We start from the raw sequence: 27,032 nt of genomic DNA, 5'->3' as shown, positions 1-27,032 counted from the left end.
TTGATCCTGGTTAGATTTTTTTATTTTTTTTGTAAAAAAATATTTTCATATACTATTTCTTTTTAAAATATCTTTTTTTAGATAAATGATTAGAAAATAGCTATTCAATATAAAGTTATATTCATTAATATTAATAATTTGATTAACCTTTTTCAAAATAAAGTTGGGAATTATGTAATCTTTTAAATCAAACGTTATTTTTTAAAAATTTAAAAAAATTTCGCAATTGTTTGGATGTCTCATTAAAAAAAAAATAAAAATAAAAAAAATAAGAAAAAAAATAGAAAAATTAAAAATAACGAACGAATGTTGTGTAAAAATCGACATCCTTAATTTATTTATTTATTATTATACAAGTTGTCTTTTATAGTTTTTTTTTCAGCATTGCATTAAGTGTTTAATTACGAAATAATAATATAGATATATTACGAAATGACTTCAGCTGCTAAATTAACTCAATTCTTAGACCAAAATAAGGCAACTGTAAGTTGACATTGTAGTGATAGACATGATCAGGAATCATTAATAAATATTTGATTATGTATTCTAACATTCAAAATCATTCATTCATCACAATCAATCAGATTACAAAAGCTTTCAAGGAGCTAAAGAATTATACAAAGGGTAGTGAAGATAACAATCTTTTGGAAGATAGTTCCGTCATCCAATTGGTTGCAACTCCAAAGAAAGCCTATGCCAAGGAAACCAACAAAACACAATTAATGTATGTAAAAACAATGTAGTGATAAACAATAACCATTAAACTAATCTATTTTGTATAATAATTATGAAATAACTTATATATGTATAGTGAAGTACCAAATGCACCAGAGGAAACAAAGGATATTTGTATTATTGTCCCAACTAGCTTAAAGGAAAAGATCGAAAAAGAGTTGGAATCGAAATCAATCAAGGCTAAAGTCCTCACTATTCACGATGTTTTCGATGGTCACCGTCAATTCGATGAGAAGCGTAAGCTTAGAGATTCATATGATATCTTTGTTGCTTGCAGCTCACTTTACAATGTTTTACATAAGGCTCTTGGAAAGACTTTCTATCAAAAGAGATCTAAGTATGTTGTTGTTGTTGTTGTTGATTCATTATCATAATTTAAATAATACTAATATACGTTATTTCTTATTCAAATTAGGACACCAATCGTTGTAGATTTCAAATCAAAGAAAGCATTCCAGATTATCAAGAATATTCACAAACAAATCCCATATACACCAAATGGTGGAAAGCCATTTTCAGTGAACATTGGTGATACCTCACTCACAGAGAAACAGTTATACGAGAATTTGAAGGTTGTCACCCAAAAGGTTTGCTCTTACTACCCAGAGAGCTATGTTTCATTTGCCAACATTGGTTTGAAGACACAATCATCACCAACCTTACCATTCTTTGTTCAAGCTGTCGATAAAGAAATGACCGATGTCAGCAGCAGCAACAGCACTACAGAATCAACAGAAGAACCAATCAACACTAAACAAAACGCAAAGAAGAAATTGAAATCGAATAACTCTGAAGCTGTCGTAACTGAAAAGGTTGTTGAACCAGCCGCTTCAACTGCAACCAATGGAAAGAAGTCAGCACCAACACCAAAGAAGGCTGCTGCTCCAGCTCCATCTACACCAAAGAAAGCTGAGGAACCAGTAGCCGTTGTTGCTGCTCCAGCTTCAACCAAGAAATCAAAGCAAGCTGCTGAAACACCAAAGAAAGCGGCTGCTCCAGCTCCAGCTGTTGTAACACCAAAGAAAGCTGAAGAACCAGTAGCTGTTGTTGCTGCTCCAGCTTCCACCAAGAAATCAAAGAAGGCTGCTGAAGTTCCAACTCCAGCTCCAACCACACCAAAGAAAGCTGAGGAACCAGTCGTTGCTGCTCCAGCTTCAACCAAGAAATCAAAGAAGGCTGCCGAAGTACCAGCTCCAGCTCCAACCACACCAAAGAAAGCTGAAGAACCAGTCGTTGCTGCCCCAACCTCTACCAAGAAATCAAAGAAGGCTGCTGAAGTTCCAGCACCAGCTCCAACCACACCAAAGAAAGTAGAAGAACCAGTTGTTGCTGCTCCAGCTTCAACCAAGAAATCAAAGAAGGGCTGCATGAAGTTTCAAGCTCCAGCTCCAACTACCCCAAAGAAAGTTGAAGAGCCAGTCGTTGCTGCTCCAGTTTCAACCAAGAAATCAAAGAAGGCTGCTGAAGTTCCAGCACCAGCTCCATCCACACCAAAGAAAGTAGAAGAGCCAGTTGTTGCTGCCCCAACCTCTGCCAAGAAATCAAAGAAAGCCGCTGCCGTTGCTCAACCAGAACCAACTCCAGTTGTCGCCGAAGAAAAGAAGAAACCAGCTGCCAAGAAGGTTGAAGAACCAGTCGCCGCTGTTACCAAGAAAGTCACCAAGAAAGAAACAACCGCCGCCACCGAACAACCAGTAAAGAAAACCATTTCCAAACCATCCACCACCACCAAAGTTTCAACTCCAACAGAATCGACAACAACTTCCACCAAAACCCTAAAAAGAAAACTCTAAAAAAAAAAATGAATAAAAACAATATATATATGTTAAATCAAACATTTATATAATATAAAATATTTAAACAAATATAAATAATATTATTAAACTAAACTAGACTTATAACCAATTTATTTATTGTTTTGTTTACTCAATTTTCTCTTTTTTATAAAGAAATCCAGTATTTTGTTTGAAAGTGATTGGAAATTGGATTCGGGTTGATCGTTACACCATGCCATGAAGAACAATAGCTTTTGTGTAGCAAAATTGATGGTGAGTTTAAAGAGTTGGTCAGCCTGTTGCTGTTTATGCTTGGGATTGGCGAGCGATCGATTCAACCAATTAAAATGCCTGTACATATGAGATAGTGATGCAAGTATCGATTGTTTCGTTGACATTACATTGGATGTATCCTCCAATACAAAAAGTGAGAAATATAGATCGTTGCCACTACCAATCGATTTCAATTGATGTGTTGAGTGTAGCAGTGTCTCCAATATCTGGTCCAAACTCGTAAATACTGTCTTAGCTTCTGTCCTCTTTAGAATGATCGATAATTCAATGATAACACTACATTCGTCACACAACTCTGATAGTGAATCTATATCAGTATCTCTATCTTTATCTTTATCACAATTATCTTCTTTAAATGATAAATATCCCCATTCTCCATTAAATCTTCTCATTAAGAAACAATAACAATAACTAATGTTGTTGAGAAAGTTAAATATATGTTAGTAATTGTACTTATATATTATCATTATAATTATTAACTTACATAATATCTACAATATGATTATATAGATAATCAGATGGCTTATTTGGAAAAATGGTTGAAAGTGCTGGTATGTTTGGATGTATGAGTGGTGATAGTGTGTTTGTTGTTGTTGTTGTAGGTTGTAGTGGAGTAGTAGTAGGTGTAGACTGATCTACATTACCAATATCTGTTATATCTACAATTTTCGGTTTAACTCTATTAATGACTACATCGTTGTGTTGTTTATCTTTTATGATATCTGTCCACCATGGATTCCAAGGTTCTAATCTATCTCCGATGGTACCATCCTTCATTGATTGATGAAACTCATCGATCTCTTCCTTTGTCAATAATGATAATAGTTGTTCTTCACTCATCTCATCGAGATTGAGTTTAGATAGATCGACGTCATCGTTATCACCATCATCGTCTTCATCTACATCATTGTTATCATCATCATCATATTCGTCAAGTCGATCTTCGTCTTTATCATTCATTAAACTATCTAAAATACTATCCTCTCTATTGTAGATTTCCTTCATCTTTTTGATGAGAGCTAACGAATCTTTTGGATCGATCTTATCCATCGCTTTTAGATTGTCACGATATTGCTCTTCGTAGAACAAACCAGTGCATCGTTCATTGTGTCTCTTGAAACATTCGGATGTACAATAACCAATGAAACATCTCGGACAACTATATATAGAGAATTGCTTTGAACATCTAAAATCATTATTATTAAAACAAATAACAAATAACAATGGTATAGTTAGTTAGATAAGTAATTTATTAATAATAATCTCATTAGTTTATTGAAACTTACATTGAACAAATAGTATCAGTAGAATTAAACTTTTTATTATTATTATTGTTGTTGTTGCTTGATGTTGTATTTAGTGTAACATCTTTTTGCTGTTCTTCTTCTTTACTTGTATCACTACTACTATTATTATTGTTTATTGTTTTTGTACTATGATGATCGTTGTCATCTTCTAAAACAGTGATTTCAATCTTTTTATTTTTAGTTATAGATTTAACAGATGATTTGTTTGCATCGTGACCTGTATGCTTTTGATTGACTATATATAAATTTGAAAGTATATCTTTATCTCCTACTTCTAGATGGTGATATCTCTTCATATTATATTTTACAATAACGACAAACCAAAACTGAAAAACAAAAATGATTCATTGAAAAAAAAAAACAAATTAATAAACAACAAATTAGATTTAAATCTATTTCTGAAATTTTCACAAAAGGTTTTAAAAGTAAATTAGAATGGAATTCAATTTAAGATCTATATCTCTTATATAATTATGATAGAATTATTAAATTAAATTAGATTTTTTCACCATATCTCATGTTTGAAATCATTTGTTTATTCTTAAAACTGTACCTACTGATCTATTTAAAGAACGTTTGACATCCACAAAATATTTAGTTTTAGCTTCATTAAATCCTTTATTTTATATTCTTGAATGCTCATTCCTGAAGATAAATCAAGAAGATTCTAAATCAAAAATAATAAAATCTTTTATAATAGACTCTGTAGTAATATTTAGTTTTAGCTTCATTAAATTCCATCTCTTTGGATAGTTCCTGAAGATAAAACGACAAGAATCTGATTTTGAATAAAATCTACCCCACATTTTTACAAATTTTGTTCAGGAATCTTTTTTTATTCTGTAATTCAAGAATTGGATTTATTCAGAATGGGAATGACAATTCTTTCAAATATTTTATTTTTTTATTCAATTTTCAAAATCTATAAATAATAATCCAAAGTCAAATGAAATCATTACAAAAAAATAAATAATATAATATAATATATAAAAACAATATAGAATAAACTTTTCAATAATTCAATAAATATTTATAAACTTAAAATTATCAATTAAAATGTCATCAAATATTAAATCAAACATTGAAGCAATCATCAAAGGTATCGAATCAAATAAGATTTTGGATATCTTTGAGAAATATTATGCAGAGGATGTTGTGATGTATGAGAAAGGTGATAGTTCAAACAGAGTTGGAAAAGATCAAAACAGAAAAGCTGAAGAAGCATTTGTCAATAATGCAACCATTCATGAAGTAAAATGTAGGTTTTAAGAGATGAAAATATAAAATGAATGAAAAAAATACCAAAAAAAACAAATAATAAAATAAGATAGCTTTATTGTTTTAAATGTTATTTCTATTGTGTCAAAAGTAGAGCAATGATGAATTCTCCTTTGTTTTGATTGATATGAGAATAGACAAAGGAATCACTGTTATTAGATAAATTGTGTGTAGAATAATATTCTGGATGGAGATCTTTGATATATGAAAGTGAATCTTCTGAGTTTGTTAATTGAAATGCTGTGAATCTTTGGTGAGAATCAATAAATATTGAAAGAATTTTTAGATTTGAAAGAAATTTACTTTGATTAGCTGAGTCATTATGTTGTCCAACAATAAAAAGTGATTCAATTGATTTTGGTAATTCTCTGTTTGTTAAAGATCCACCAGTAATCCATAATTTTTGAAGAGATGATGGAAGAACACCAATACCAATCGTATGTTCATATTTGTCAAGATATAAATTTTGAAGGGATTGTGGTAATACCCCAATATCCAATGGTTGATCAAGTAAATCAAAATATATCTTCGAAAGATGTTGGGGAAGAACTTTTTTCTCAATTTTATGTTTGTAGTTCTTCAAATATAATAATTCAAGTGATTCAGGTAACAATCCTTTTGATAATATTTGTTTGAATCTATCTCCAAACTTCAGCGATTTCAATGATTCAGGTAACACACCAACTGATAATATTTGATTGAATCTATCTCCAAACTCCAATGATTCCAGAGATTCAGGTAACACTCCTTTTAGTATTTTTTGATTAAATGCATATCCAAACTTTAAAGACTACAGTAATTCGGGAAACACACCTATAGATAATATTCGGTTGAATCTCTCACCAAATTTCAAGGACTTCAGTGATTCAGGAAACAAGCCAACTGATAAATTTTGATTGTATGCAAATCCAAACTTCAAAGACTCCAGTGATTCAGGTAGCACACCGATTGATAATATTTGATTGAAATGATCATCAAACTTCAAAGACTCAAGAGAGTGTGGTAAAGTTCCTTGTTCAAAATTTTGATTGAAAGACCAACCAAATGATAAATGTTTGAGTGTTTTTGGAAGTACCCCAAAAATTATTGGTTGATTGAAATTAGAACCAAATGATAAAGATGTTAGATTTGGAGGGAGTGAATTAGATTGCAATTCTTGATTAAAATCATCACCAAATAGTATTTCAGTGATATTCTCAGAGGTATTATGGGAATGGAGTATTTACATTAAATGTTATTGAATCTTGATTTGTGATAGCTTCAATATACAGATTTAATAATTGTTGTAATGATTCTCTATTCTTTGGGCTTTGATCCAACAAAAGATGAATAAAATCAATCAATTGTTTTGAATATCTGGTTTCTGAAATGATAATTTCACCCTTTGATTTGAATAATTCATGATTATTTCTATCATCTTGATGACTGATCAATTTAAATATTTAGAATAACGAGTTAATATTAATTGATTTTTATAATTTAAATAATTATAGAGTATTTACCAACATAATAATTTGAGCATTGTAGATCCAATTGAAAAGATGTCACATGATTGTGCATATTGTCTATTCTTTGCTTCCTATTTTATTTTTTAATTTAGTTAAAAATAAATTTATTAAAAAATTAAATATAATTTACTTACTGGAGAAATATAACCAATTGTTCCACGTGTTGCTTTTGTTTGGAGTGTGTTTGAATCCATATCAAAAATGGATGGTTCTGAAATTTCATTATCGATAAATTTTAAATTTGATATCACAATAGGTTGTTCAATATTCTGATTTTGTGTATCTTGATACTCATCAATGAATTTACAACATCCAAAATCACCCAGCGTCAAAGTACCATCATGAATGAAAATGTTTGACGGTTTGATATCACAATGAACAATTCCATTATTATCAAGTTCCAAAAGAATATTGAAAAGTTGTGAAATATATTCACTAATATCTGATTCTTCAAAGAATCTATTTTTATATTCAATATTAAATTGTTAGTTTCAATTCATTCCTAAATTTGTTATATACTTACTGATTTAGATCAGTTAAAAGTTTATACTCTTGAGCAAGATCACCACCATCACAATATTCAGTGATGATATGAAAGATTTGGTTCTCTTTATCATCATGATGGTCAATAAGTAAAACAAAATTTGGATTTTCTTTGAGTAATTCCATTGCTTTGATTTCATTCTCAGCTCTTTCATAACATTTTTGATTATCTTTATAGTATATCTTTTTGTAAACATACTTTTGTATTGATTTTGTTAGTTTTAAGATTTTAAATCTATTAATTAGATATTGAAAGATCTTACCAATCTTTGATCAGCTCCACACACCAAATATACTTTATTGATACCATTACAGTTAGGAAATATTGATATTAAATCATAACGATTATCATTAATGATTTGAGATTGTTGGAAAAAGTTTGGGTGTTGTTCGAATTGACATTCTCTAATATTGATTGCGTATGATTGCGATTTGTTTAATAATTTTGTGTATATAGGTATGGAATCTTCTTCATCTAATTCCGTTGAAGTATATGATCTTATTATTATTAATTGATATTGAGCATCGACTGTATCGGGAAGTACAAGCTCATCACTATAATCATTAATATTTCCAATTAAAGTTATATTTCTGTGTTGTTCATTATCTTTATCTCTAAAAAGATTATAAACTAGAACTACTAATCTATCAAAACTATTATAAACTTCATCATCATCATCAAAATTTATAAATTTTAAGACATTTTTTCCATTGATTAATCTATCTATTGTCTCTATACTATAATTTTTATTCATTATTTAAGAGAACAATGAATAGTTTTTGAAATATTTTACTAAAATAAACTACTACTCTGAATAATACATTGATTATAATAAAATATTTATAATTGGTATAATAATAAACTAATGACAATATTTAAATTTACTTGAATTAATCTAAAATGAAAGTTTATTTTTTTGTAGATAAATGAACACTATGATTTTTGGTAAAATCATTGCACCCCATGTTTGCAAAAACAAATTAGTTTTTAAAAAAAAACAATAATTGTAATTATAAGTGATTTGTTATGTCTATAAATAAGAATAAAAAGATTGATATCTTTAAGAAAAATAGATTGTATCGTATTGAATACTATATAAATATGAATTGCCGACTATTCCCAAGTTATTTGTTATAACAATGACAAGAAGATGATTGTTAATATAAGAAAAAATAATAATTTAAAATTATTGTGGTGCTTCACCCCACTTTTTTTTTTTTTTTTTTCAAAAATTTCATTTTTATTTGTTTTTAGACGGTTTTCTCGTGTAAGAAGGCAATAACATCGGCTCTGTCTTGTGCTGACTTGAAACCTAAAAAATTGAAGAAATTGAAGCGTATTAGTATAATTTCAATTGGAGTGTTATTATTTTGATGTTTAGTGTTAATATAATTACCTGGGAAAGCCATCTTGGTCTATAAAAAATCAAAGGAAATTAAAGCGTATTAGTATTATTTCAATTAGATTGTCGTTATAGAGTGTTCATATAATTACCTTTGGAATGTACTTCTTTGGGTTCTCCAAGTAGTCGAAGAGGGTTTGTTCACCCCACATGATACCGGCGTTTTGGTTGGCTGGTGAGTAAGCATAACCTGGGACACTACCTGACTTTCTACCAAAGAGACCATATAAGTTTGGACCTTGCTTGTTTGGAGCGTCCTATAATTTATTAGTGTTATATATGTTGATCATATTAGTTATTACTGAACATATCCTTGATTTTAAACCAATGAATCATTCTCCTCTCTATAATTCTTTATTTTATTTTCTTCCTTCCTTTTCTTTTTCTTTTTCTATTAATCTTTTTTTGTTTTTTGTTTATGATTTGATTATATCTCTCTAAATTCTCATGAATATGTTTTATATATTGTGTTGTGTTTCTTAGTTTTCATTTTTGTAAAATGATGATAATATTTGCATTACTGTTTTTTTTTTTTTTTTTTTGATTTGCTGTATTTCAATTATTATCTTATCTGATCTAAAAAGAGAAAAGAGGATTGCTGACGAAAAAAAAAAACCTGTTCATATTGGTTTGAATAGGTAGTTTGTAGATAATTACCTTGGCGACGGTGTGGCATTGGGCACAACGGGCGTTGAACAACTTTTCACCGTTAGCAGTGTTTCCTGGTGGGATAGCAGACATTATATATTATTTAAAAGAGTACAGAGATAAATCTAATATATTATGTTATGAGTGATTATTCAGATGATGCTCTGAGTGAAAGGAGGAAAGTTTGGGTGGAAAGTGTGGGGTTTGTTTGAAAAAAAAAAATTAAAAAATTTTAAAAAAAAAAAAAACGAAAATTTTTATTTTGTTTGAAGTTTCAAAATTATGTCATCTTTTTTGAGCACCAGGAGCCGAAAAACAACATCCAAAATTAATTTAATTTAGATTTTAAAAAAATTATTAATTCGGTTTGTTGAATAGCTATTTTTGAAAATCGTCATTTTAGTATTGTTTAAATTTATTTGTTTACTTCTCAACAACAATGTTAAGTTAACTTTATCTGTTACACTTATAATAAAAGTGTTGGATTAAATCCAAAACAAAACAAAAGATAATCATTTTAATTTATTGTTTTAGATTGTTATTTTAGATTATTTATTTTTGATTTTCTAAAAAAAATAAAAAATAAAATAAATAAAAATAACAAAATTAGCTATATTAAAAAAATATGATAATAGCTCTTACTATCTAATCTATCTATCCCAAAATCTTTTATTGTTTTCTTTTTTTGTATCATTAGAAATTGCTTTCTTTTTTTTCTTTTTTTTTTTTATAGAAATAAACAATGTTATTAGTAATCAGTAAAGTCAGGTGGGAGATATAAATAGATATTTCATTATTCAATCAATTTAAATAAACCAACCAATTTCCTTTCAATAAAGTTTAATGTTTGGTAGATCGGATGTTATTTTGTAATCTGCCAAGATATACCACGATGGCATCTCCAAAAATACTGTTGTACAAACCGTTTCATTCCAATTATGTTCCACACACTTCAAATTCTTATTAATTTTTTTAGAAATTTTTTAAAAATTCAAATTCTTGGTATTTTGTTTTGTGGCTCCAAATTTTTTTTTTTTTTTTAGCACATCATTCCAGCTGATACAATTTTAATATCACTTTTTTTTTCTTTTTAATATTTACCATTATATAATCACTATATATATTTATATTATTTATTTATTTATTATTTTGACAAGACAAACAATTGTTTTATTTTTGGGGAGTCACAACAGCAGATAATAGTAAATTATACAGCAAGAATTTAGAAACAGTCGAAAATTTACTGGAATTAATTTACCCCCACACTTTAAAAAAAAACTAATAAAAAAAAAAAATAATCATATATATTTATTTATATTAAATATATATATTTATTAAAGAAGAAAGTAATAATAATAATAAATAAGTAGTCAATAAATAAAAAGAAGAAAAAAAACACCAAACAATGTCATTGGAACAATCTACACAAGAGTTAATATTGTTTGGTCAATTGTCGTCTTCTCAGTCACAAACACAACAACCATCTTCTTCACCACCAAAAGAGGTAATCCCACCATCGTCCATCGTAAAAACTACAAGAAAGAGAAATGATTCAATTATCACAACAGCTACTACAACAACAACAACAACAAGAGTTGAAACAGTCTCTACACCAACAATCGATCTCGATTGTCCTTTCTGGGCATCGGAACCAATGTCTTCACGAAATGATCATCTGAAATTTTATAAAGGGGGTGAGAGATCTTCAACTTTTACCATTCCACTCGATGATTTAAAATATATTATTTTAGGAAGATCAACAACTTGTAAGTATTGGAATATATATTTATCATTGGAAAAACAACAACAACAACAATAATAATATTAATACTTTTCATTTTTAATTTTTTATTTAGTATGTGATTATGCATTGACACATCCAACAATTTCCAGAAAACACGCAATGTTGGCACACGATTCTGATGGCAGACTAAATATTGTTGACTTGAATTCATCGCACGGTACATTTATTGATCAGGTGCGCATTGAGTCGAGTATTCCACATCTGCTGAAGCACGGTCAAAAGATATACTTTGGTGGCGACCAATCGTTCATGATCGTCTCCAATAACAATATGAATCGCTACGTGGCAGAGTCACTCCTGCTGAAAAAGATGGATCTCTCCAAGAAGCGCTCGGAAAGTCCGTCACCTCCCGATAAGCAGTTCGAGGAGGAAGAGGAATCGTTGCGCGATGAAATCACCAAATTCTACGGACATCTCAACAAGACGTTGCACCTCGACGACACCACCGATTTCGAATCGATACAGGCCACCATCAAAAAGCTGACGCCAACGAGCAGTCCATCGAAGAAGCACTCTGGCGCCAAGCGTAAAAACTGTCTGGAGAGCTACGACAAGAACGTCAGATTCAGCAGTTTAGTATCGAAATTCGTTTACTCTGAAGAGGATCAAGTCACCGATCAATATCCAATCGTTCAATCCTATGATTCATTAAATGATTATTTAAATAACCAACAAAACCAACAGAAACAACATCAACAACCAAACCAACAACAATCACCACAACAACCAAATATCATAAGATTAACACCACCAAAACCTTTATTGTTTTCAGATGAAGATTGTGACAATATCAATGCTACTACAACAACAACAACCACTACTAATATCAACAGCAACAACAACCCTTTTTCCAGTACTACACATTCAGATAGCCATTATCTGATATCTTTTGAACATCTTTTACAACCAGCATCACCTACATCCACTGTTTTTGAAATGAACCAAACCGATAATATTAATAATACAACAAACATTTGTACATAATGCAATCTTTTTTTTGCATAATATTCAACTGCAACAACAACAACAATATAAAGATGATATTTTTCATCCAACTGGCATCGATTTAGGTTAAATCATTTCGATGACCAAACTCTGTAAACTTACCAAACAACTTCAAGTGTTCCATGTACCAGTCTGGAGAGAATTGTCTTCCCAATGGTCAACACATTTATTTTATTCTTTCTTTTTCTTATTTTATTTTATTTTATTTTACTAATTTTTCTTACATTTTACAGATACTATCTCTTTGAACAAAATAAGTAAGTTCATATTTCTTTCTTTTATTCAATTTAGATTAGGGAATTTTGGGTTAATGGTAAGTTTTTAAAAAAGTTCTGCCATGGACAAAAAAAGAAAAAAGAATAACATCAGAGAAAAATAAAATAAAATAAAAATAATGTACTTTAAAATATGTATATATGTATATTGCTTTATTGTAATAAATCAATGTTTAAACAACCATTGAATTGATTTAATGTTTTAAAACAATTTTAAACAGAATTTAGGTGATGTTGATGATGTTGATGATGTTGATGATGATTGACTAAGAGTTATAGAAATAAACAGATTTGTGATGTTGTATAATTTTATTTTTTTTTTTTGTTTTGTTTTTTTTTTTTTGTGATTAATGATGTTATGTTAATGTTGTTGAGATGGATGATTGTTGACGTTGACGATGATGATGATGAAGAGAAGTAGTAGGAAACATTTGTAAAAATGATTTGGTTGATTGGTTGATTGGTTGATTAGTTTGGCTGAATCATCGAATGATTACCAGATTTTATTGATCTTTGGTAGTGTTATGATGCTTTCTAGGTGAATTCCAATTTTTGGTTGGGTCAGGCGATCTCGGTGTATTCATGGTGGTGTTGAGTCGAATATTGTTTTGAATTCCAGGTTGTTTATCAGAGTTGGCTGATAAAAACGATGGTGATTGATTCATTGGACTATTGTAGTACTGTTGTTGTTGTTGCTGTTGTTGTTGTTGATGGAATGGATGTAAAGGTGGAATTGGTTGTTGCTTATTATTGCTATTATTATTGTTGTTGTTTGGATTGTAGGCATAGATACGTCGGTGGTCGACTAGTTGTGAACGATCGAAAAGACTATTATATATTTGCTGATTATATTGGTGTTGTTGTTGCGAGTGTGGATCATGTTGATTCATCGGATTGTTATTTGGATCGAGTAGAGTAACGGGATTACCGTTACCACCTTCCATTAGATTTTGTTGTTGTTGTTGTTGTTGTTGTTGTTGTTGTTGTTGTTGTTGACTATACACATTATTATTATTGTTGTTGTTGTTGTTCTGGCGTGGAGTGCTTGGTTTATATGTACGATTTTGGTAGGAGGGTGGGAATGACAGTGGCGACGAAGGCGTGTTGAATGTACTTGGACTTAGTTGTGGCGATGGGTTCTGCTGTAGCTGCATAGGGGGTGGAGGCGACGGTGAAAGCGATGGCGAGTTCGGCGAGGAGTGAAAGGTGGGCGAAGCTGGTGGTGGGAAATACGAAGATTTCGAGTTAAAAGAATTGGACGAACTGTTGTTGATTTTCGAGGTGTTAATTGGATGTACTGCTGTACCGTTGTATATATGTATCGGATTGAAATGACCGTGGTTGTCAATTGCTCCAACCTGATGATGACCCATGTTATTATTATTATTATTATTGTTGTTGTTATTGTTGCTATTTGCTGAATTTACAATTGGAGACGCCAATTGGAGTGGAGATGACGCGGCGGTTGTATTGTTCGAGTTTAATGGTGAAGTGTTATTATTATTATTATTGTTGTTGGTGTTATTATTATTCATATTCATATTGTTGTTGTTGTTGTTGTTTGTTGGTAATATTAATCCGCCACTGTGCATGTAAGGTAATGGTGATTTGGGAATTTGTATAAAACGAGGTGATTGTAAAAGTGAATTGTTGTTATTGTTATTATTATTATTAGTAAGATTAGTAGCAATTTTCAAAATCTCTTTCTTTAAATTTGGTTTCTCTGAGAGAAGATGTGGAGTTGGAGGAGCACTTCCTTTATTGATATTAATATGTGGTGATGGAGGTGGATTGCCGCTGTTGTTCGCTGCGAGGAGAACCGGTGTCATTCCTCCAGAGGGATCACCACCCAACTCGATGTATTCCATCCATTTCTGATCGATTCTCTGAATCACTCTTGCATTGATATAGGAATCCTCCTTCGAGAGAATACCTCTAACTATATATGATTTATTTCCATTCTCTGTGATATTATATCTAATAACCAAAGCACTAATATCAGATAGAGAAGAGAGGAGGAGGAGTAAGAGAATAAGTAATTATAGGATAGATGGTTAGCGAGTTAACATACCAGTCTGGATCTTTTTTACCATTCATATTGAGTGGTAGGAGTAGGTCGATACGTTTGAGTCCGTCGCTATCACGATGGAATTGCGGGACTGCACAACGCGGGTTCGAACGAGTTCGGATGATCGCTGCGACAATACCCTGATTGAATCGTGTTTGGAGTTCTTTTTCGTTGCAATGAACATACTCTTGTGGTAGACGATCGATCTTTGATTGCGAGGAATTCTTTATGATCTCTGCGAAATCGACGTTATCCTTCTCGACTGGAATCTCAGGGTCGAAACTAGCGTACTGAACACCGTCGATAAAGTAGTATGCACGCTTCGGTAGCTCGGTAAGCGGGAGAATGTTGTTGCCATACTTGTCGAATGTGTCATTCTGCTGAAACGATGAAGACGGTAGAAACTCCTTGAGAATCCACTGACGCTCTTCACAACGACGTCCGCCACTCTCTTGCTCTCTGTCCTTGAGCGACGCCACATGAATCGATTGTAAAATACAGAAAATATCTTCGTTGGTTCTCGACAAAAGTCCTGTATTGAAAACAATTAATATGGGCAACTCTTGATCCTCTGGAAAATATGCAACCAATTTATTCTCCTCAACAATTCTCTTAAAAGTATTATCCATGTAAATTCTTCAGACAGAAAATGAAAAGAAATATTAGAAACAATTTTAAAATTGTTTTTGGAAATAATAATAATTATTATTATTATTATGATTGATAGTTACTTTAATATTTTTAATTTCTTTACCCCTATGGTTCTGGTTCGGCAAGTGTATCGGAAAGATACTTTAGGTTTCCAAGACGATAGTAGACCATGTTGTGAAATCTTTGGTTTTTGGAAAGTGTGTCAGATATCCATCCTTTCCAGCCGTAGTTATTTAGACTGTGTGGTGGAAGTGAAAGTGGTGGTAGTTTGGGACTGGGTGTGTTGGCACCACCATTGACTGAGAGCATAATAGGTGATGGCTGGAGAATGGTTGGCAATTGCCAATCTGGACTGTTGTCATGTTGGGCTGGATTTTGATGTTGTTGTTGTTGTTGTTGTTGTTGTGATGATGATGATGAAGAGTCTAGTTCGATATTTTTCGACATTTCAACACCGACACCATTTTGGCTCATGATTTATATAAAATGTTTATATAATATGTATAATAATTCTTATTTGATTTTTGTTTAATTTGATTTGATTTGAATTTGATTTGAATTTGATTTGATTGATTTAGTTTGATGGTGAATTTGGTTTTGGTTTTGGTTTGGTTTGGTTTAGTTTGATTTTGGAATTATGATTTGAATTTGATTTGAATTTGATTTGATTTGATTTAACTGATTTGATTTATTTCTGTTTATTACTGTTTAAAGATTTAAGATGTTAGTTTTTTTTCTATTGTTTTGATTTATTACAAAAAAAAAAAAAAAGAAAAAGGTATAAAAATATTTTATGGAGAAATAGTTAATTGTAAATATACAAGATATATTAAATTTAATAGATGCACATAAATAATATAAATACAGGAATATGATTTTATAAAAAAAAAAAAAGATTACAACTAATAATTATTATAAAAATAATTCGGATATTGAGAAATAATAAAATGAACTAACTTCCAGAAACTAATGTTTGATTTGATGAATATTAAAATGTTTGTTTTAAAAAAAAAACAGTGCAAATTTAAATATGTATGGATGTTTGTGGTGAATGAAGGAGGTTCACTGTTTGGTTCTGTTTCCAACAACAACAATACAATATGACTTCTTGAAGATGAAAAGCAAAATAAAACATCAAACCAAATAATTTATAATAAATATTTTAAAAAGAAAAGGAAACAACAACAATATGGTAGGTATTAAGCTGATCTAATTGTGAGTGGATATTGTTGTTGTCGCTGTCACTGTAGTTGGTTTGATAATACTGATGCTGGAAGCTGATACTGCTGCTACTACTTGAGATGAAATGATTATCTTGTATGATTGTGGAGTGTAGTTAGATTGTAGAAGGTGTTTTTTTTAGGAAATTATTATTAATTTTTATTTTTTATTATTTTTGCTTTTCCTGATTGATTTGATTTACTGATTGATGTAGTGGAAATATTTAAATAATCAATCTCTTTGTGTCGTTTTGTGATTTAGTTCAAAAAGGCTTACAAGCCACAAAAGATAAGAAAGATTTAATGTTTTGTGGTTGTTGTTGTTACTAAAAATTGTTGCTGTTGTTGTTGTTGTTGAATCAAGATTGATTTTATTGATTCTGATTTCAAATGATTGTTTTTGAGAAACAAAAGTGTAACAACAGAATTGCAGTTAGTTATACTGTGTGTTTTGCTGTGTGTTAACTCTCTTTTTCTCGACTGTTGGTGTTCTTGTTGTGTTGTTGTTGTGTTCTTTGCTTTAAATTAAATTTTAATTTTCACAATTTAAAAAAAAACAAAAAGCAATTTTAATGATGATGTTTGATAATATTATATGACTGCCCCCAAATTTGGTTTTTTTATAAAATAAAAAGATAAAGTAAAATAAGAGTGGTGTGTGAAACTACTCTACTCTGGAATGATTTGATTTTTTTGATTAAAAAAAAATAATAATTTACCACTACTTCTTTCTGATGAGATAAATAAATTAAAACACACACAAAAAAAAATTAAAAAAATAGAGATATTTAAATTTTATAAAATTATTTGAAAAGAAAAAGAAAAACAAAAAGACAAGATATATCTTTTTTCTTATCTTGTGAAATGTATATTATTTTATAAATACTTTTTTTTTTTTTTTATATCATCAGGATTTTATAGTTATTATTTTTTTAATATATCTCTGCCTGTATGTTAATATATTTATATTAATATTAATTTAAACAACACAGTAACAAATGAATGAATAAAGATGAATTTTTGATGAAATTTTTGTTTGTTTTTTTTTTTTTCAGTATTTTTAGATTTTTTTTTTGTGACTATTAAGACGATTTTGGTAAAAGAAGAAAGGCTTTTGTATTGTTTTGATGAAAAGAAAGAAAGAAAGTTGTGGTGGGTTGTATTGAATATGGTATAATATAAAAATGAAATGTAATATTGAGTTGCTTGCTCATCACCATCAACAACTTTATTATCATCATCCACCGAGTCAATCTTAAGGCAGGTGGTGTGGCATCGCAAGCGTCTTCAGAGGAAAGGCGATTCCTCAAAAGAAACTGACTAGGTAAGCCAAACTTCTATTTAGAAGAGTGATGAATCGAATCCAGATTGATTGGCAGCGATGACCAACAAATGTGATGAAACGCGAGAAGGGGTAATATTTTGGGGATGGTTCGACAAGTTTGGTTAGTGTGACAAAAAAACCAAAAAAAATTACAAAAATAACACAAAAACAAAAAAAAAAAGTAAGTTTGGATTGCACGGTGGTGATGGTGGTGGGTCCCTATCACCTCCCCTTTTTGTTGGATTATATTTGCTTGACACGAGAGATCTAAGTGATCGAGGAGCACAATTATTTTCTGAATGTGAATGAAATGAATGTGTTTGGGTTTGTGGTTCGATTGTTGATTATTATGAAATTTAAAGAAAAACAAAAAAAAAATAGTTGAAAATAAAATTGTATAAACAACAGCAACAATTGTGGCCACCTGTTGTTTCTATTGTTTGTTGGTGGGCCAAACAAAATAAAAGCTCTAAATTTAAAATCAAATCAAAGTAATTACTTTGATTGTCAAAGATATAAAGAATTCTGTTTATTGGGGTGTGGCGAATGAATAAGCTCGGTTGGTCATTTAAAGAAAATTTGATAAAATAAAAATGTGGATACAAATTATGGATACAAACCAATCCTTTCATCAAGGTTTGATATTATCTCAATTCCAAAAAAGAAAAAAACAATAATATTTGAGATTAAAAGGGTTATAGATTTTGATTATACTGATAAATGTATAGTTGGTAAAATAAGATGAAAGAGAAAAAGGTAAAGAAGGAATGAACATGAATAACAATAATTGTTTTAGTGAGTTGGGAATGGACTTTATGGTTTGTAAAGTGGTAGGAAAATGTGGTTATTGAAATTAAAGGGAGTTAATTGATGCTTTTAAATTATATGAAAAGATTTATAAATATCAAAATGTAGAGAGGAATGTTGTGATTATTCTTACAAAATTAATTTAAATAAAGTAGTATTATTAATATATTATTTATTGATACTGTTGTTTTACTATTATTACTGTAAGTTATTAGATATTTTATGTGTTGATGGATATTATTGTTTTGATTTTTTTTTTTTGTTTTCTATTTGGTTGATGATTTGAAATTGAATCAATTCCTTTTCCTATTATAGTAAGGTTATTAATTTATTACTGTTATTGTTATTTGAAATAACGTACACTCACACCAACAACGTTGATTAGATTCTAATTCTAATTCTAATTCTAACGGCAGTATTGAGGTTGATTACTTGTGATGTTGTTTGTAATTTCAGCCGTTGAAAATATATGTATATATAAAGTTATATATTTGTTGGTTGACAAAGGAAGTGTAGTTGAAACCAAAGAAAAAAAACAAAACAAAAATTTTTTTTGCTGATTCACAAAATTAATTTATCAAAATCATTTTTGGTCTTTTTCAGTTTTTTTCCTTTTATTTACAGTTGATGCGCGAATCCAACACTATTCTCATCCCATCGTGCACCAAAAAACTTTTAATAAAAAATTTTATTTTTATGTCTTTTTTTTTTTTGTAGATAACGAAGAAATTATTTATTAGTCTGTTACTAATAATGGAAAACGAAACAATGTTGTTTTTTTGTTTTTGTTTTTTTGGAGCTTCAAGCTTCAATTCATGTTTTATTGTTTGTTTGCCAACCAAAATTTGGATATTTAAATAGAGTGTTTTTTTTTATTATTATTATGAACCGATGAGATTTGAATAGACTTTTTGATCAATCAAACTATAATTAAAAGCTTGGCACCTACCTAATACCAGGTTAAAGAAAATGATCATTTTCTTTGATACCATCAATGGCATCTAAATGATTGGACGAATACCAATCCAATAAAACACTTTTTATATTAAATTATAACAACAATAACAATAGCAATAACAATATAATGATAATTACTGAAAAGGAATATATAGATAACTAACTAACTAATAGTTGTAAAAACAAAATGTATATGATGGATTTCTTTTTGTTTTTTCAATGAGGTGATATTCCAATCTCTGTACTCGACATTGTTATTCATTCACCGTTGACTGTTGACTACATAGATGTCGAAAATTGACAATCCCATTAAGCATAATTCAAAAGAACATTCCACCATAAAAAAAAAATGATTATTAAAAGATCATTGTGTTTTGCTTGCAGCTCACCAACAACTTTGTTAATAAAGAAAAAAAATAGAAAAATGAAAATGGTCAACCAAAAAAATCAGATATTTTTAAGTTTTTTTTTCTCAATTCCAAAGTAGTTTAGAAACATAATTCATCATTTAATGTAATATATATATATATTTTTAAATTCAGTCTAAAATAAAGAAGTAGAAGTAAGTTTATTAAATAATAAATTAGTGATAAATAATAGGAATAATAGTAGTTAATAGTAGCAATAGTTGCATATCATCGCTTAGATACTTTTTTTTTAAAACAAATATTACTGTGCTGTATTGTCTTTTACTGTGTAGTATTATATTTATATTAGCATTGTACACTGTATTGTATTGTATCATATCGATATCAATATCGATATCGTTGTCTTGTGTGATTTGATTTAGGTTTGATTTAGGTTTGGTTTGGTTTGGTTTGGTTACTTTACTTTTTGTTTTAATATTGATATTTAGTTAGTACAGTTGTTTATTTAAAGTTTTAACTAAACTTGGTAATCAAATTTCATTTGAATTATCAAAAATAGCAATATTATTTTTAATATTATTATAATAATAATATCATTTGTTTGTCAAACCACCGCTACCACAATAACAAAAACAAAACAGCAGAAGTAATAACAAATAATATCGACAACCAACTTGAGTAATATCAAAACAACTCTGTAACATCACCTCTATTTATTTATTTTTGTAATAATGATAGTTTTCTTTATTTAGTTGGTTTGTGAACAACAACATAACATAACACAACACACAATTTATTTATCAAATCTATTTATTTATATCAAATTTGATAAATAAATACAAACATTATTATTATATTTTAAATTGCCTGTACAGGTGGGAGGTAAAAGTAAAAATATTTGTGTGTTGATTAAAGGGTAACCATTCATTCGAATACGAGAGAGTAAATGAATAATAAATGAAGTGTGTGAATGAATTATAATGATATGTATTATATTTTTTTGTATTGTTAACCACAAATTAATCAAAATTCATGCAATTCATCATACTCAGCAAGCAGTAATATTATTATTTAAAAAACAACAAAGATATAAATCAAATCAAAATCAAATCAAATTCCAATTATAAATTGAGATAACAACACAACAACCAGCCATACCAATTTACTACTCAACCACAACCAAATACCCACTCACTCACACTCTCACGCTCACTTCCACCACTAGCGTACACTCCAAATCCATCCGCCCCACACCTTTGATCAAACATCTCAAACACAAACATGAATTAAAAAAAAAAATGATTACAAAATAATTAAAAATAAATCAATTAAATATTTTCATTTGGTACCGCCCACTCTAATATTGGAAAAATAAAAAATAATTAAAATTAAAAAAATAAAAATAAAAACAAAAAAATAGGAAAAATAAATCGATAATTGTATCTTGTCTTTATTTAATGAATAAATCAGTCAGTCAATCAAACAAACAAACAATCAATCAATCAATTTCATTATTGACATATTAATCAACAAACAAACAATTAAATTACATTATATTCATTAGCATCACAAACCAATAAATAAGCAAATCATTAAATCATAAATCAGCCGTCAGCTAAAATATATTAATAAGCAATTCATCATCAACAACATCAACATCAACATTATATTATATATTCTTTCATATTAATTAATATTAGTTGTAATAATAATAAGAGTTTAATAAATTATTAACGGTTATTTTTATGATTTCATTTGATAACTATTGTACTACAGGTAGACATCTACTCGAACAACAAGAAGAAGAACAGCAACAGCAACAACCTCACTCAACATAGCAATAACTGTAGCACTCAGCAGTAACTACTACTGTGATTCTCAAAGGAGAGAGGAAGATTTAGATTTAAAATAGTGGAAACATTTGATTTTTTTTTAAAAAAAAAAAAACAAAAAAAACTGCAACTCAACAAACCAATCCATATTTTATTGGAATTGTTTTATTAAAAACAATAGTAATAATAATAATAATAATAATACAAACGAGTCCAGTCCAAATCGAATATAGATAAGATAATATAAGATAGTTTAGGTAGATAGGACAAGTTAAGGAAATTTAGAGAGAGAGAGAGATATATATATATATATAGATAGATAAGATAGATATAGAAAAAAGATAAAGAATGCAACCTACAAGTAGTGATCAATTCTCTTTTTTAAGATCATTATTTCAAGATATTAATAATAAGCAATGTGCAGAATGTAACTCACCCGTAAGTAATGACTCTGTGTGTAAATGTTGGGCGGTGTCATTTTGTTTGTTTTCAATTTCGGGGGGAATTTATCGAGGTTTTTATTGGTGTTTTGCAAAGGTGAAAATGTAAATTTACTTTCACTCTATCTCAAAGCACCAAACCAAACCAAACCAAACAAACACCCCCACTTTTATCCAACTAAAAATGATTGATTTATTGATTGAATTCCAAAATTGTTAACCAAACCACTTTGTTTCATTAATAATCCTATAGAATGTACCCTATGTGTGTATTAAACTTGGTATTTTTATATGTCCAACATGTGCTCATTTTCTGTAGGTATCAACAACAGCAGTAGCAATCAAAGATTTTTAGTAAATCATATGATTATTAACAATCACTATTTTTTCATAATTATTCTAGGAGTACACTTGAATTTAAAGTTAAACCAATTATGGATCCATTTACAGAGGATGAAATACGAAGACTTCAATCTATTGGTAATTTGGTATGTAGCAATCATTATCACTATTGTTATTCCACCTAAACTCCTTTCACCTTTTTTTGTTTTTGTTTTGTTTTCAATCATTTCCTCAACACAAAACAACACATCATAATATCTATAATCACATCATTGGATAATCATTTTTTTCTCATTCGTTCAGGAGTTCCTTTAAAAATGTTTTTTAAAAAAAAAAAATTATACAAATTTAGAAATGATATGTTTTTTTTTTTTTCCCCACATGTGGCAACAAATCTAAAATCTTGATCCAATCAATCGTTTATAATAATGGTTTTTTTTGTGTTTGAAAAATTTATTTTGTTTTTTAATTTTTTTTCAAGAAACAGCCCCTTTGAAAAAAATCATTTATATGCCAGGAATTTCTTAATATTCTGACCTTTATATTTATATTTATTTTAAATTCTTTTTTGAAAAATAATATATTTATTTTTATTTATTTATTAATTTCGTGTATAATTAGGTTTCAAAACAATTTTGGTTGGCGCATTGGACACCTCAGGATTTTATGCAGCCGTTTCCGGATGATCCTCGGCTCGAACAGTTCATCAGAATGAAATATATAGAGAAACGTTGGATTTCTTCGCCACTCGAAGGCGTCAGTCCGCAGCAAGGCGTCACCCCACTGAATGGTTCTGGCGGTGGCGGCAATACACACAACGAGACAAACGGTGTCGCCATCCCGCTCTCAACGTCACAGCAGCTCGATCACTTTTCGCCGTTTACATCGCCACACAACTCACCAAAGCCAACTCGTTCCATCTTTGAAGAACTGTGTCCACCTTCCAACCCCTTAAAGAACAGCAGTGGTATGGGCAACAATCATGCTTTTTTCATCGATCACCAACAACAGCAACAACATCTACAACAACAACAACAACAACAGCAGCAGCTACAACAACAACAACAAAATTTAAATAACTTTAATTTTACAACAACGACGACAAACAACAACAACAACAATAATAATACTAATAATAGCAACGTAACAACACTTCCACTCGATCCTTTTTCACCTTTTAAAGTACATGAACCAAAACCAATTATTGACAACAACAATAGTGGCAATCCACTTTCAACTTCTTATGGTCAGCAACAAAGTAATTTTATTGATATGATGGTCTCAAAGAGTGCGACACCATCGACTTCAAACACTCCAGCTAGTCTGTCGCCGCAGCATCATGCTTCCTCTGATTTCAAGGTGCACATGATTGACATGCCCAACAACGGCAGTAATCCTTTCTCCTCGAAAGATCCACTGATTTCACTGCTGGATAAGAGTATTGACGATATGCCACCCATCAAGAGTTTGAATCCATTCATTGACGACAATCAACAGAATGGTTTGCCACACAGCAACAGTAATTCAACCAACAGTTATCCTCAGCCAGTTGTCAACAGTTTACTATCGCCATCTGGTTCACCATCACCTTCTCCAACAATGGTAAACAATTATAATATGATTAACCATCAACAGCAACAGCAACAACAGCAACAACAACATCAATATCAACAAACTGCTAATCATGCTATTTCACCATCACCTTCACCCTCTGCATTCCAATTGAATAGCAATGGTGTTAGTACTGGAAATAGTGGTATCAATACTTCACAACCACATTCTCTAACCAACAGCAATCCATTCATTCCAATTCAACCGCAACCTTTACATCCACAACAACAACAACAACAGCAAGCACAACAACAATATTTACAACAACAACTCCAACAACAATATTTGCAACAGCAGCAACAACTCCAACAACAGCAACAGCAACAACAGTTACAACAACAACAACAAATGCAACAACAGATTCAGCAACAACAAATTCAACAACAACAACTCCAACAAATCCAACAACAACAATATTTACAACAACAACAGCAACAACAGCAGCAACAACAATATCAACAGCAACCACCACTTTCATCATCAGCACCAATTCAAGCACCTCATCACTCACCTATTCCCGTTCAACCAACAGCTCACTCTCAGTATTTACCTCAACAAAATATCCAACATCCACCATTTCAACAAGCAGTACTTCAACTTTTACAACCATTCCCAGGTCAAACACCCATTCCTCAACAACAAGCTACACCTGTTCCAATTCAACCAACACCAGCTCCAGCCCAGCCTCAAAGTAACAATGAAGAAGAGCAGAGTGTCTCTGATATTATCAATTTAAAGAAGCTTTTCGATCTTGGAATGATGGATAAAGAAGAGTTTGAGCATAGAAGAAAACAAATTGTGGATAACATCACCAAGACCACTTCTCCACAGATTCAGCAGCTGCAACAGCTACAGCAACAACAACAACAACAGCAACAACAACAGCAACAAGTTCCAGCACAATCTGCTCAAAACCAGCAAGCAGTCGCTCCTCAGCTACAACAAGCAATTCACTCTGCTCCGGCTGTTGTCCAATCGATTCCACCAGTGATTCCAGACCAACGTTTGGCAGGAACAGAGCGTGTTATCCGACATAGATTCGATGCCAAACTCGGTAAATGGATACAAACTGCAACTATAGTTATCACCGAGCCGACTCCATTTGCAGAGGGTGCAATGCGTAAAGCATTCCGCATGAAAGATCTCTCAGCCGAGGGACCAACCTCGCAGATGGTTGCCAAGCTCTTCAAAGATCCCAACGAAGATCGCATGGTCTACTTCAAGGACGTCGAAATGCAGACCTACGCCAAGGAGATTGCCGAGCGTTTCAACCAGAAGAATCCACCCAAGAAAATCGACTTTGTCCCGGCATTCGTAATGGAGTTGGTCGAGCGTCAAGGCAAGCCATTCTGCGCCGTCGAGTACTTTATCGAAGGAAAGTACGAGAAGCACAACAACAACTACGGTTTCAAGAATGACTTTGACAGAAACACTCCACATGCATTCAGTCACTTTAGTTATGAAGACTCTGGTTGCCAGCTGATCGTTGTCGACATCCAAGGTGTAGCGGACGTCTACACCGACCCACAGATCCACTCTTCCGACGGCCAAGGTTTTGGCAAGGGAAATCTCGGTATCGAGGGAATCAAGCGTTTCTTCTCCACTCACCAGTGCAATCCTATCTGCCACTTCCTAGGACTGAACTCTGTCAATCCCAAGCCATTGACAGACGACTCTGGAACCGTACCAAAACCTCAGAGCCAGTCTTATATTCATCCATCGTTTATATATCCACCCAATCTCCAACAATCATTTACAGCACATTTCCCACCATTGAACAATAATCAACTTAACCAACAGATACCAAACAGCAGCAACAACAATATTAATAATAATCAACAAAATAATAATCATGTACCTCCCCAAACTCCGCTCCCACCAGTGCCACAAAAAGAGAAACCAAAGATGGAAGCTCTCAGTGATATTTTTAGGAAATTAATACCATAATACCGTACTATCATAGTGTTAATACTTTCCAAATCAAAAAACAATTTAAATTATTATTAATGGTTTCATTACAATTAATAAATAAATAATAAATAAGTAAATATTTATAAAATTAAATAATTACAACACAAGCAAAATTAATAATATAATGTTAACAAATAAGTAATTTAAATTTTTAAACAACAAATTCAGATCATGACAATCATTAAATGGTTTAATGCAATTAAGTAATGATAAATGGAATAAAAATTATTTAATATATTTATTTAAATACAAATTAAAATAGTAAAATCTATGTATATACAATTTTATTAATTTTTTAAAAGAATTCTTCTTTTACAACCAAACCATTGTTGTTCCATTGTTGGATTGCCCACTGAGTCTTCTTGACATTGTGACCTCCATAAGTGAAATCCATATACATTTCATAGGCTGTATTGTTTCCATCAACCAATAATTTAATTACTATTTTTTTATAAAATTATTTATTATTAGTATTTTTTTTCATTCATTTTATATTTTCATCTCTTAAAACCTACATTTTACTTCATGAATGGTTGCATTATTGACAAATGCTTCTTCAGCTTTTCTGTTTTGATCTTTTCCAACTCTGTTTGAACTATCACCTTTCTCATACATCACAACATCCTCTGCATAATATTTCTCAAAGATATCCAAAATCTTATTTGATTCGATACCATTGATGATTGCTTCAATGTTTGATTTAATATTTGATGACATTTTAATTGATAATTTTTAGTTTATAAATATTTATTGAATTATTGAAAAGTTTATTCTATATTGTTTTTATATATATTATATTGTTTATTTTTTTGTAATGATTTCATTTGACTTTGGATTATTATTTATAGATTTTGAAAATTGAATAA

General features: G+C 30.4%; 10 protein-coding genes across 10 annotated transcripts; 4 read left to right on the top strand and 6 right to left on the bottom strand.

Moving 5' to 3' along the window:
• Positions 1 to 432: 432 nt before the first annotated feature.
• Positions 433 to 2,528, top strand: PPL_01766 (uncharacterized protein; the record flags this gene model as incomplete). The annotated part of the gene is made up of 4 exons (XM_020572769.1): positions 433 to 483; positions 585 to 724; positions 812 to 1,072; positions 1,151 to 2,528. The coding sequence occupies 4 exons, from the start codon at positions 433 to 435 to the stop codon at positions 2,526 to 2,528; spliced, it is 1,830 nt and encodes a 609-aa protein (XP_020436886.1).
• Positions 2,529 to 2,641: 113 nt separating this feature from the next.
• Positions 2,642 to 4,407, bottom strand: PPL_01765 (zinc finger HIT domain-containing protein; the record flags this gene model as incomplete). The annotated part of the gene is made up of 3 exons (XM_020572768.1): positions 2,642 to 3,215; positions 3,289 to 3,963; positions 4,091 to 4,407. The coding sequence occupies 3 exons, from the start codon at positions 4,405 to 4,407 to the stop codon at positions 2,642 to 2,644; spliced, it is 1,566 nt and encodes a 521-aa protein (XP_020436885.1).
• A 760-nt stretch (positions 4,408 to 5,167) lies between these two features.
• PPL_01764 (uncharacterized protein) lies at positions 5,168 to 6,087 on the top strand (the record flags this gene model as incomplete). The annotated part of the gene is made up of 4 exons (XM_020572767.1): positions 5,168 to 5,369; positions 5,702 to 5,749; positions 5,799 to 5,899; positions 5,965 to 6,087. 4 exons carry the CDS (start codon positions 5,168 to 5,170, stop codon positions 6,085 to 6,087), a joined length of 474 nt encoding a protein of 157 aa, XP_020436884.1.
• A 507-nt stretch (positions 6,088 to 6,594) lies between these two features.
• On the bottom strand, positions 6,595 to 8,195 carry PPL_01763 (uncharacterized protein; the record flags this gene model as incomplete). Its single annotated transcript, XM_020572766.1, has 5 exons — positions 6,595 to 6,814; positions 6,892 to 6,968; positions 7,032 to 7,356; positions 7,421 to 7,623; positions 7,704 to 8,195. The coding sequence occupies 5 exons, from the start codon at positions 8,193 to 8,195 to the stop codon at positions 6,595 to 6,597; spliced, it is 1,317 nt and encodes a 438-aa protein (XP_020436883.1).
• A 496-nt stretch (positions 8,196 to 8,691) lies between these two features.
• cytC (c-type cytochrome) lies at positions 8,692 to 9,584 on the bottom strand (the record flags this gene model as incomplete). The annotated part of the gene is made up of 4 exons (XM_020572765.1): positions 8,692 to 8,753; positions 8,838 to 8,856; positions 8,936 to 9,100; positions 9,501 to 9,584. The coding sequence occupies 4 exons, from the start codon at positions 9,582 to 9,584 to the stop codon at positions 8,692 to 8,694; spliced, it is 330 nt and encodes a 109-aa protein (XP_020436882.1).
• A 1,312-nt stretch (positions 9,585 to 10,896) lies between these two features.
• PPL_01761 (uncharacterized protein) lies at positions 10,897 to 12,841 on the top strand (the record flags this gene model as incomplete). Its single annotated transcript, XM_020572764.1, has 4 exons — positions 10,897 to 11,257; positions 11,348 to 12,222; positions 12,592 to 12,613; positions 12,804 to 12,841. 4 exons carry the CDS (start codon positions 10,897 to 10,899, stop codon positions 12,839 to 12,841), a joined length of 1,296 nt encoding a protein of 431 aa, XP_020436881.1.
• Positions 12,842 to 13,078: 237 nt separating this feature from the next.
• PPL_01760 (uncharacterized protein) lies at positions 13,079 to 15,272 on the bottom strand (the record flags this gene model as incomplete). Its single annotated transcript, XM_020572763.1, has 3 exons — positions 13,079 to 13,571; positions 13,809 to 14,567; positions 14,647 to 15,272. 3 exons carry the CDS (start codon positions 15,270 to 15,272, stop codon positions 13,079 to 13,081), a joined length of 1,878 nt encoding a protein of 625 aa, XP_020436880.1.
• A 127-nt stretch (positions 15,273 to 15,399) lies between these two features.
• Positions 15,400 to 15,768, bottom strand: PPL_01759 (uncharacterized protein; the record flags this gene model as incomplete). Its single annotated transcript, XM_020572762.1, has 1 exon — positions 15,400 to 15,768. One exon carries the CDS (start codon positions 15,766 to 15,768, stop codon positions 15,400 to 15,402), a length of 369 nt encoding a protein of 122 aa, XP_020436879.1.
• A 6,382-nt stretch (positions 15,769 to 22,150) lies between these two features.
• ak1 (putative protein serine/threonine kinase) lies at positions 22,151 to 26,142 on the top strand (the record flags this gene model as incomplete). The annotated part of the gene is made up of 3 exons (XM_020572761.1): positions 22,151 to 22,347; positions 22,646 to 22,730; positions 23,206 to 26,142. The coding sequence occupies 3 exons, from the start codon at positions 22,151 to 22,153 to the stop codon at positions 26,140 to 26,142; spliced, it is 3,219 nt and encodes a 1,072-aa protein (XP_020436878.1).
• Positions 26,143 to 26,461: 319 nt separating this feature from the next.
• Positions 26,462 to 26,883, bottom strand: PPL_01757 (uncharacterized protein; the record flags this gene model as incomplete). Its single annotated transcript, XM_020572760.1, has 2 exons — positions 26,462 to 26,607; positions 26,682 to 26,883. 2 exons carry the CDS (start codon positions 26,881 to 26,883, stop codon positions 26,462 to 26,464), a joined length of 348 nt encoding a protein of 115 aa, XP_020436877.1.
• Between the last annotated feature and the right edge of the window lie 149 nt (positions 26,884 to 27,032).

Source organism: Heterostelium album (genome assembly GCF_000004825.1).
Source record: "Heterostelium album PN500 unplaced genomic scaffold PPL_scaffold2, whole genome shotgun sequence".
NCBI classification, from domain to species: domain Eukaryota; phylum Evosea; class Eumycetozoa; order Acytosteliales; family Acytosteliaceae; genus Heterostelium; species Heterostelium album.
This window is presented reverse-complemented; position numbering and strand designations above follow the sequence as displayed.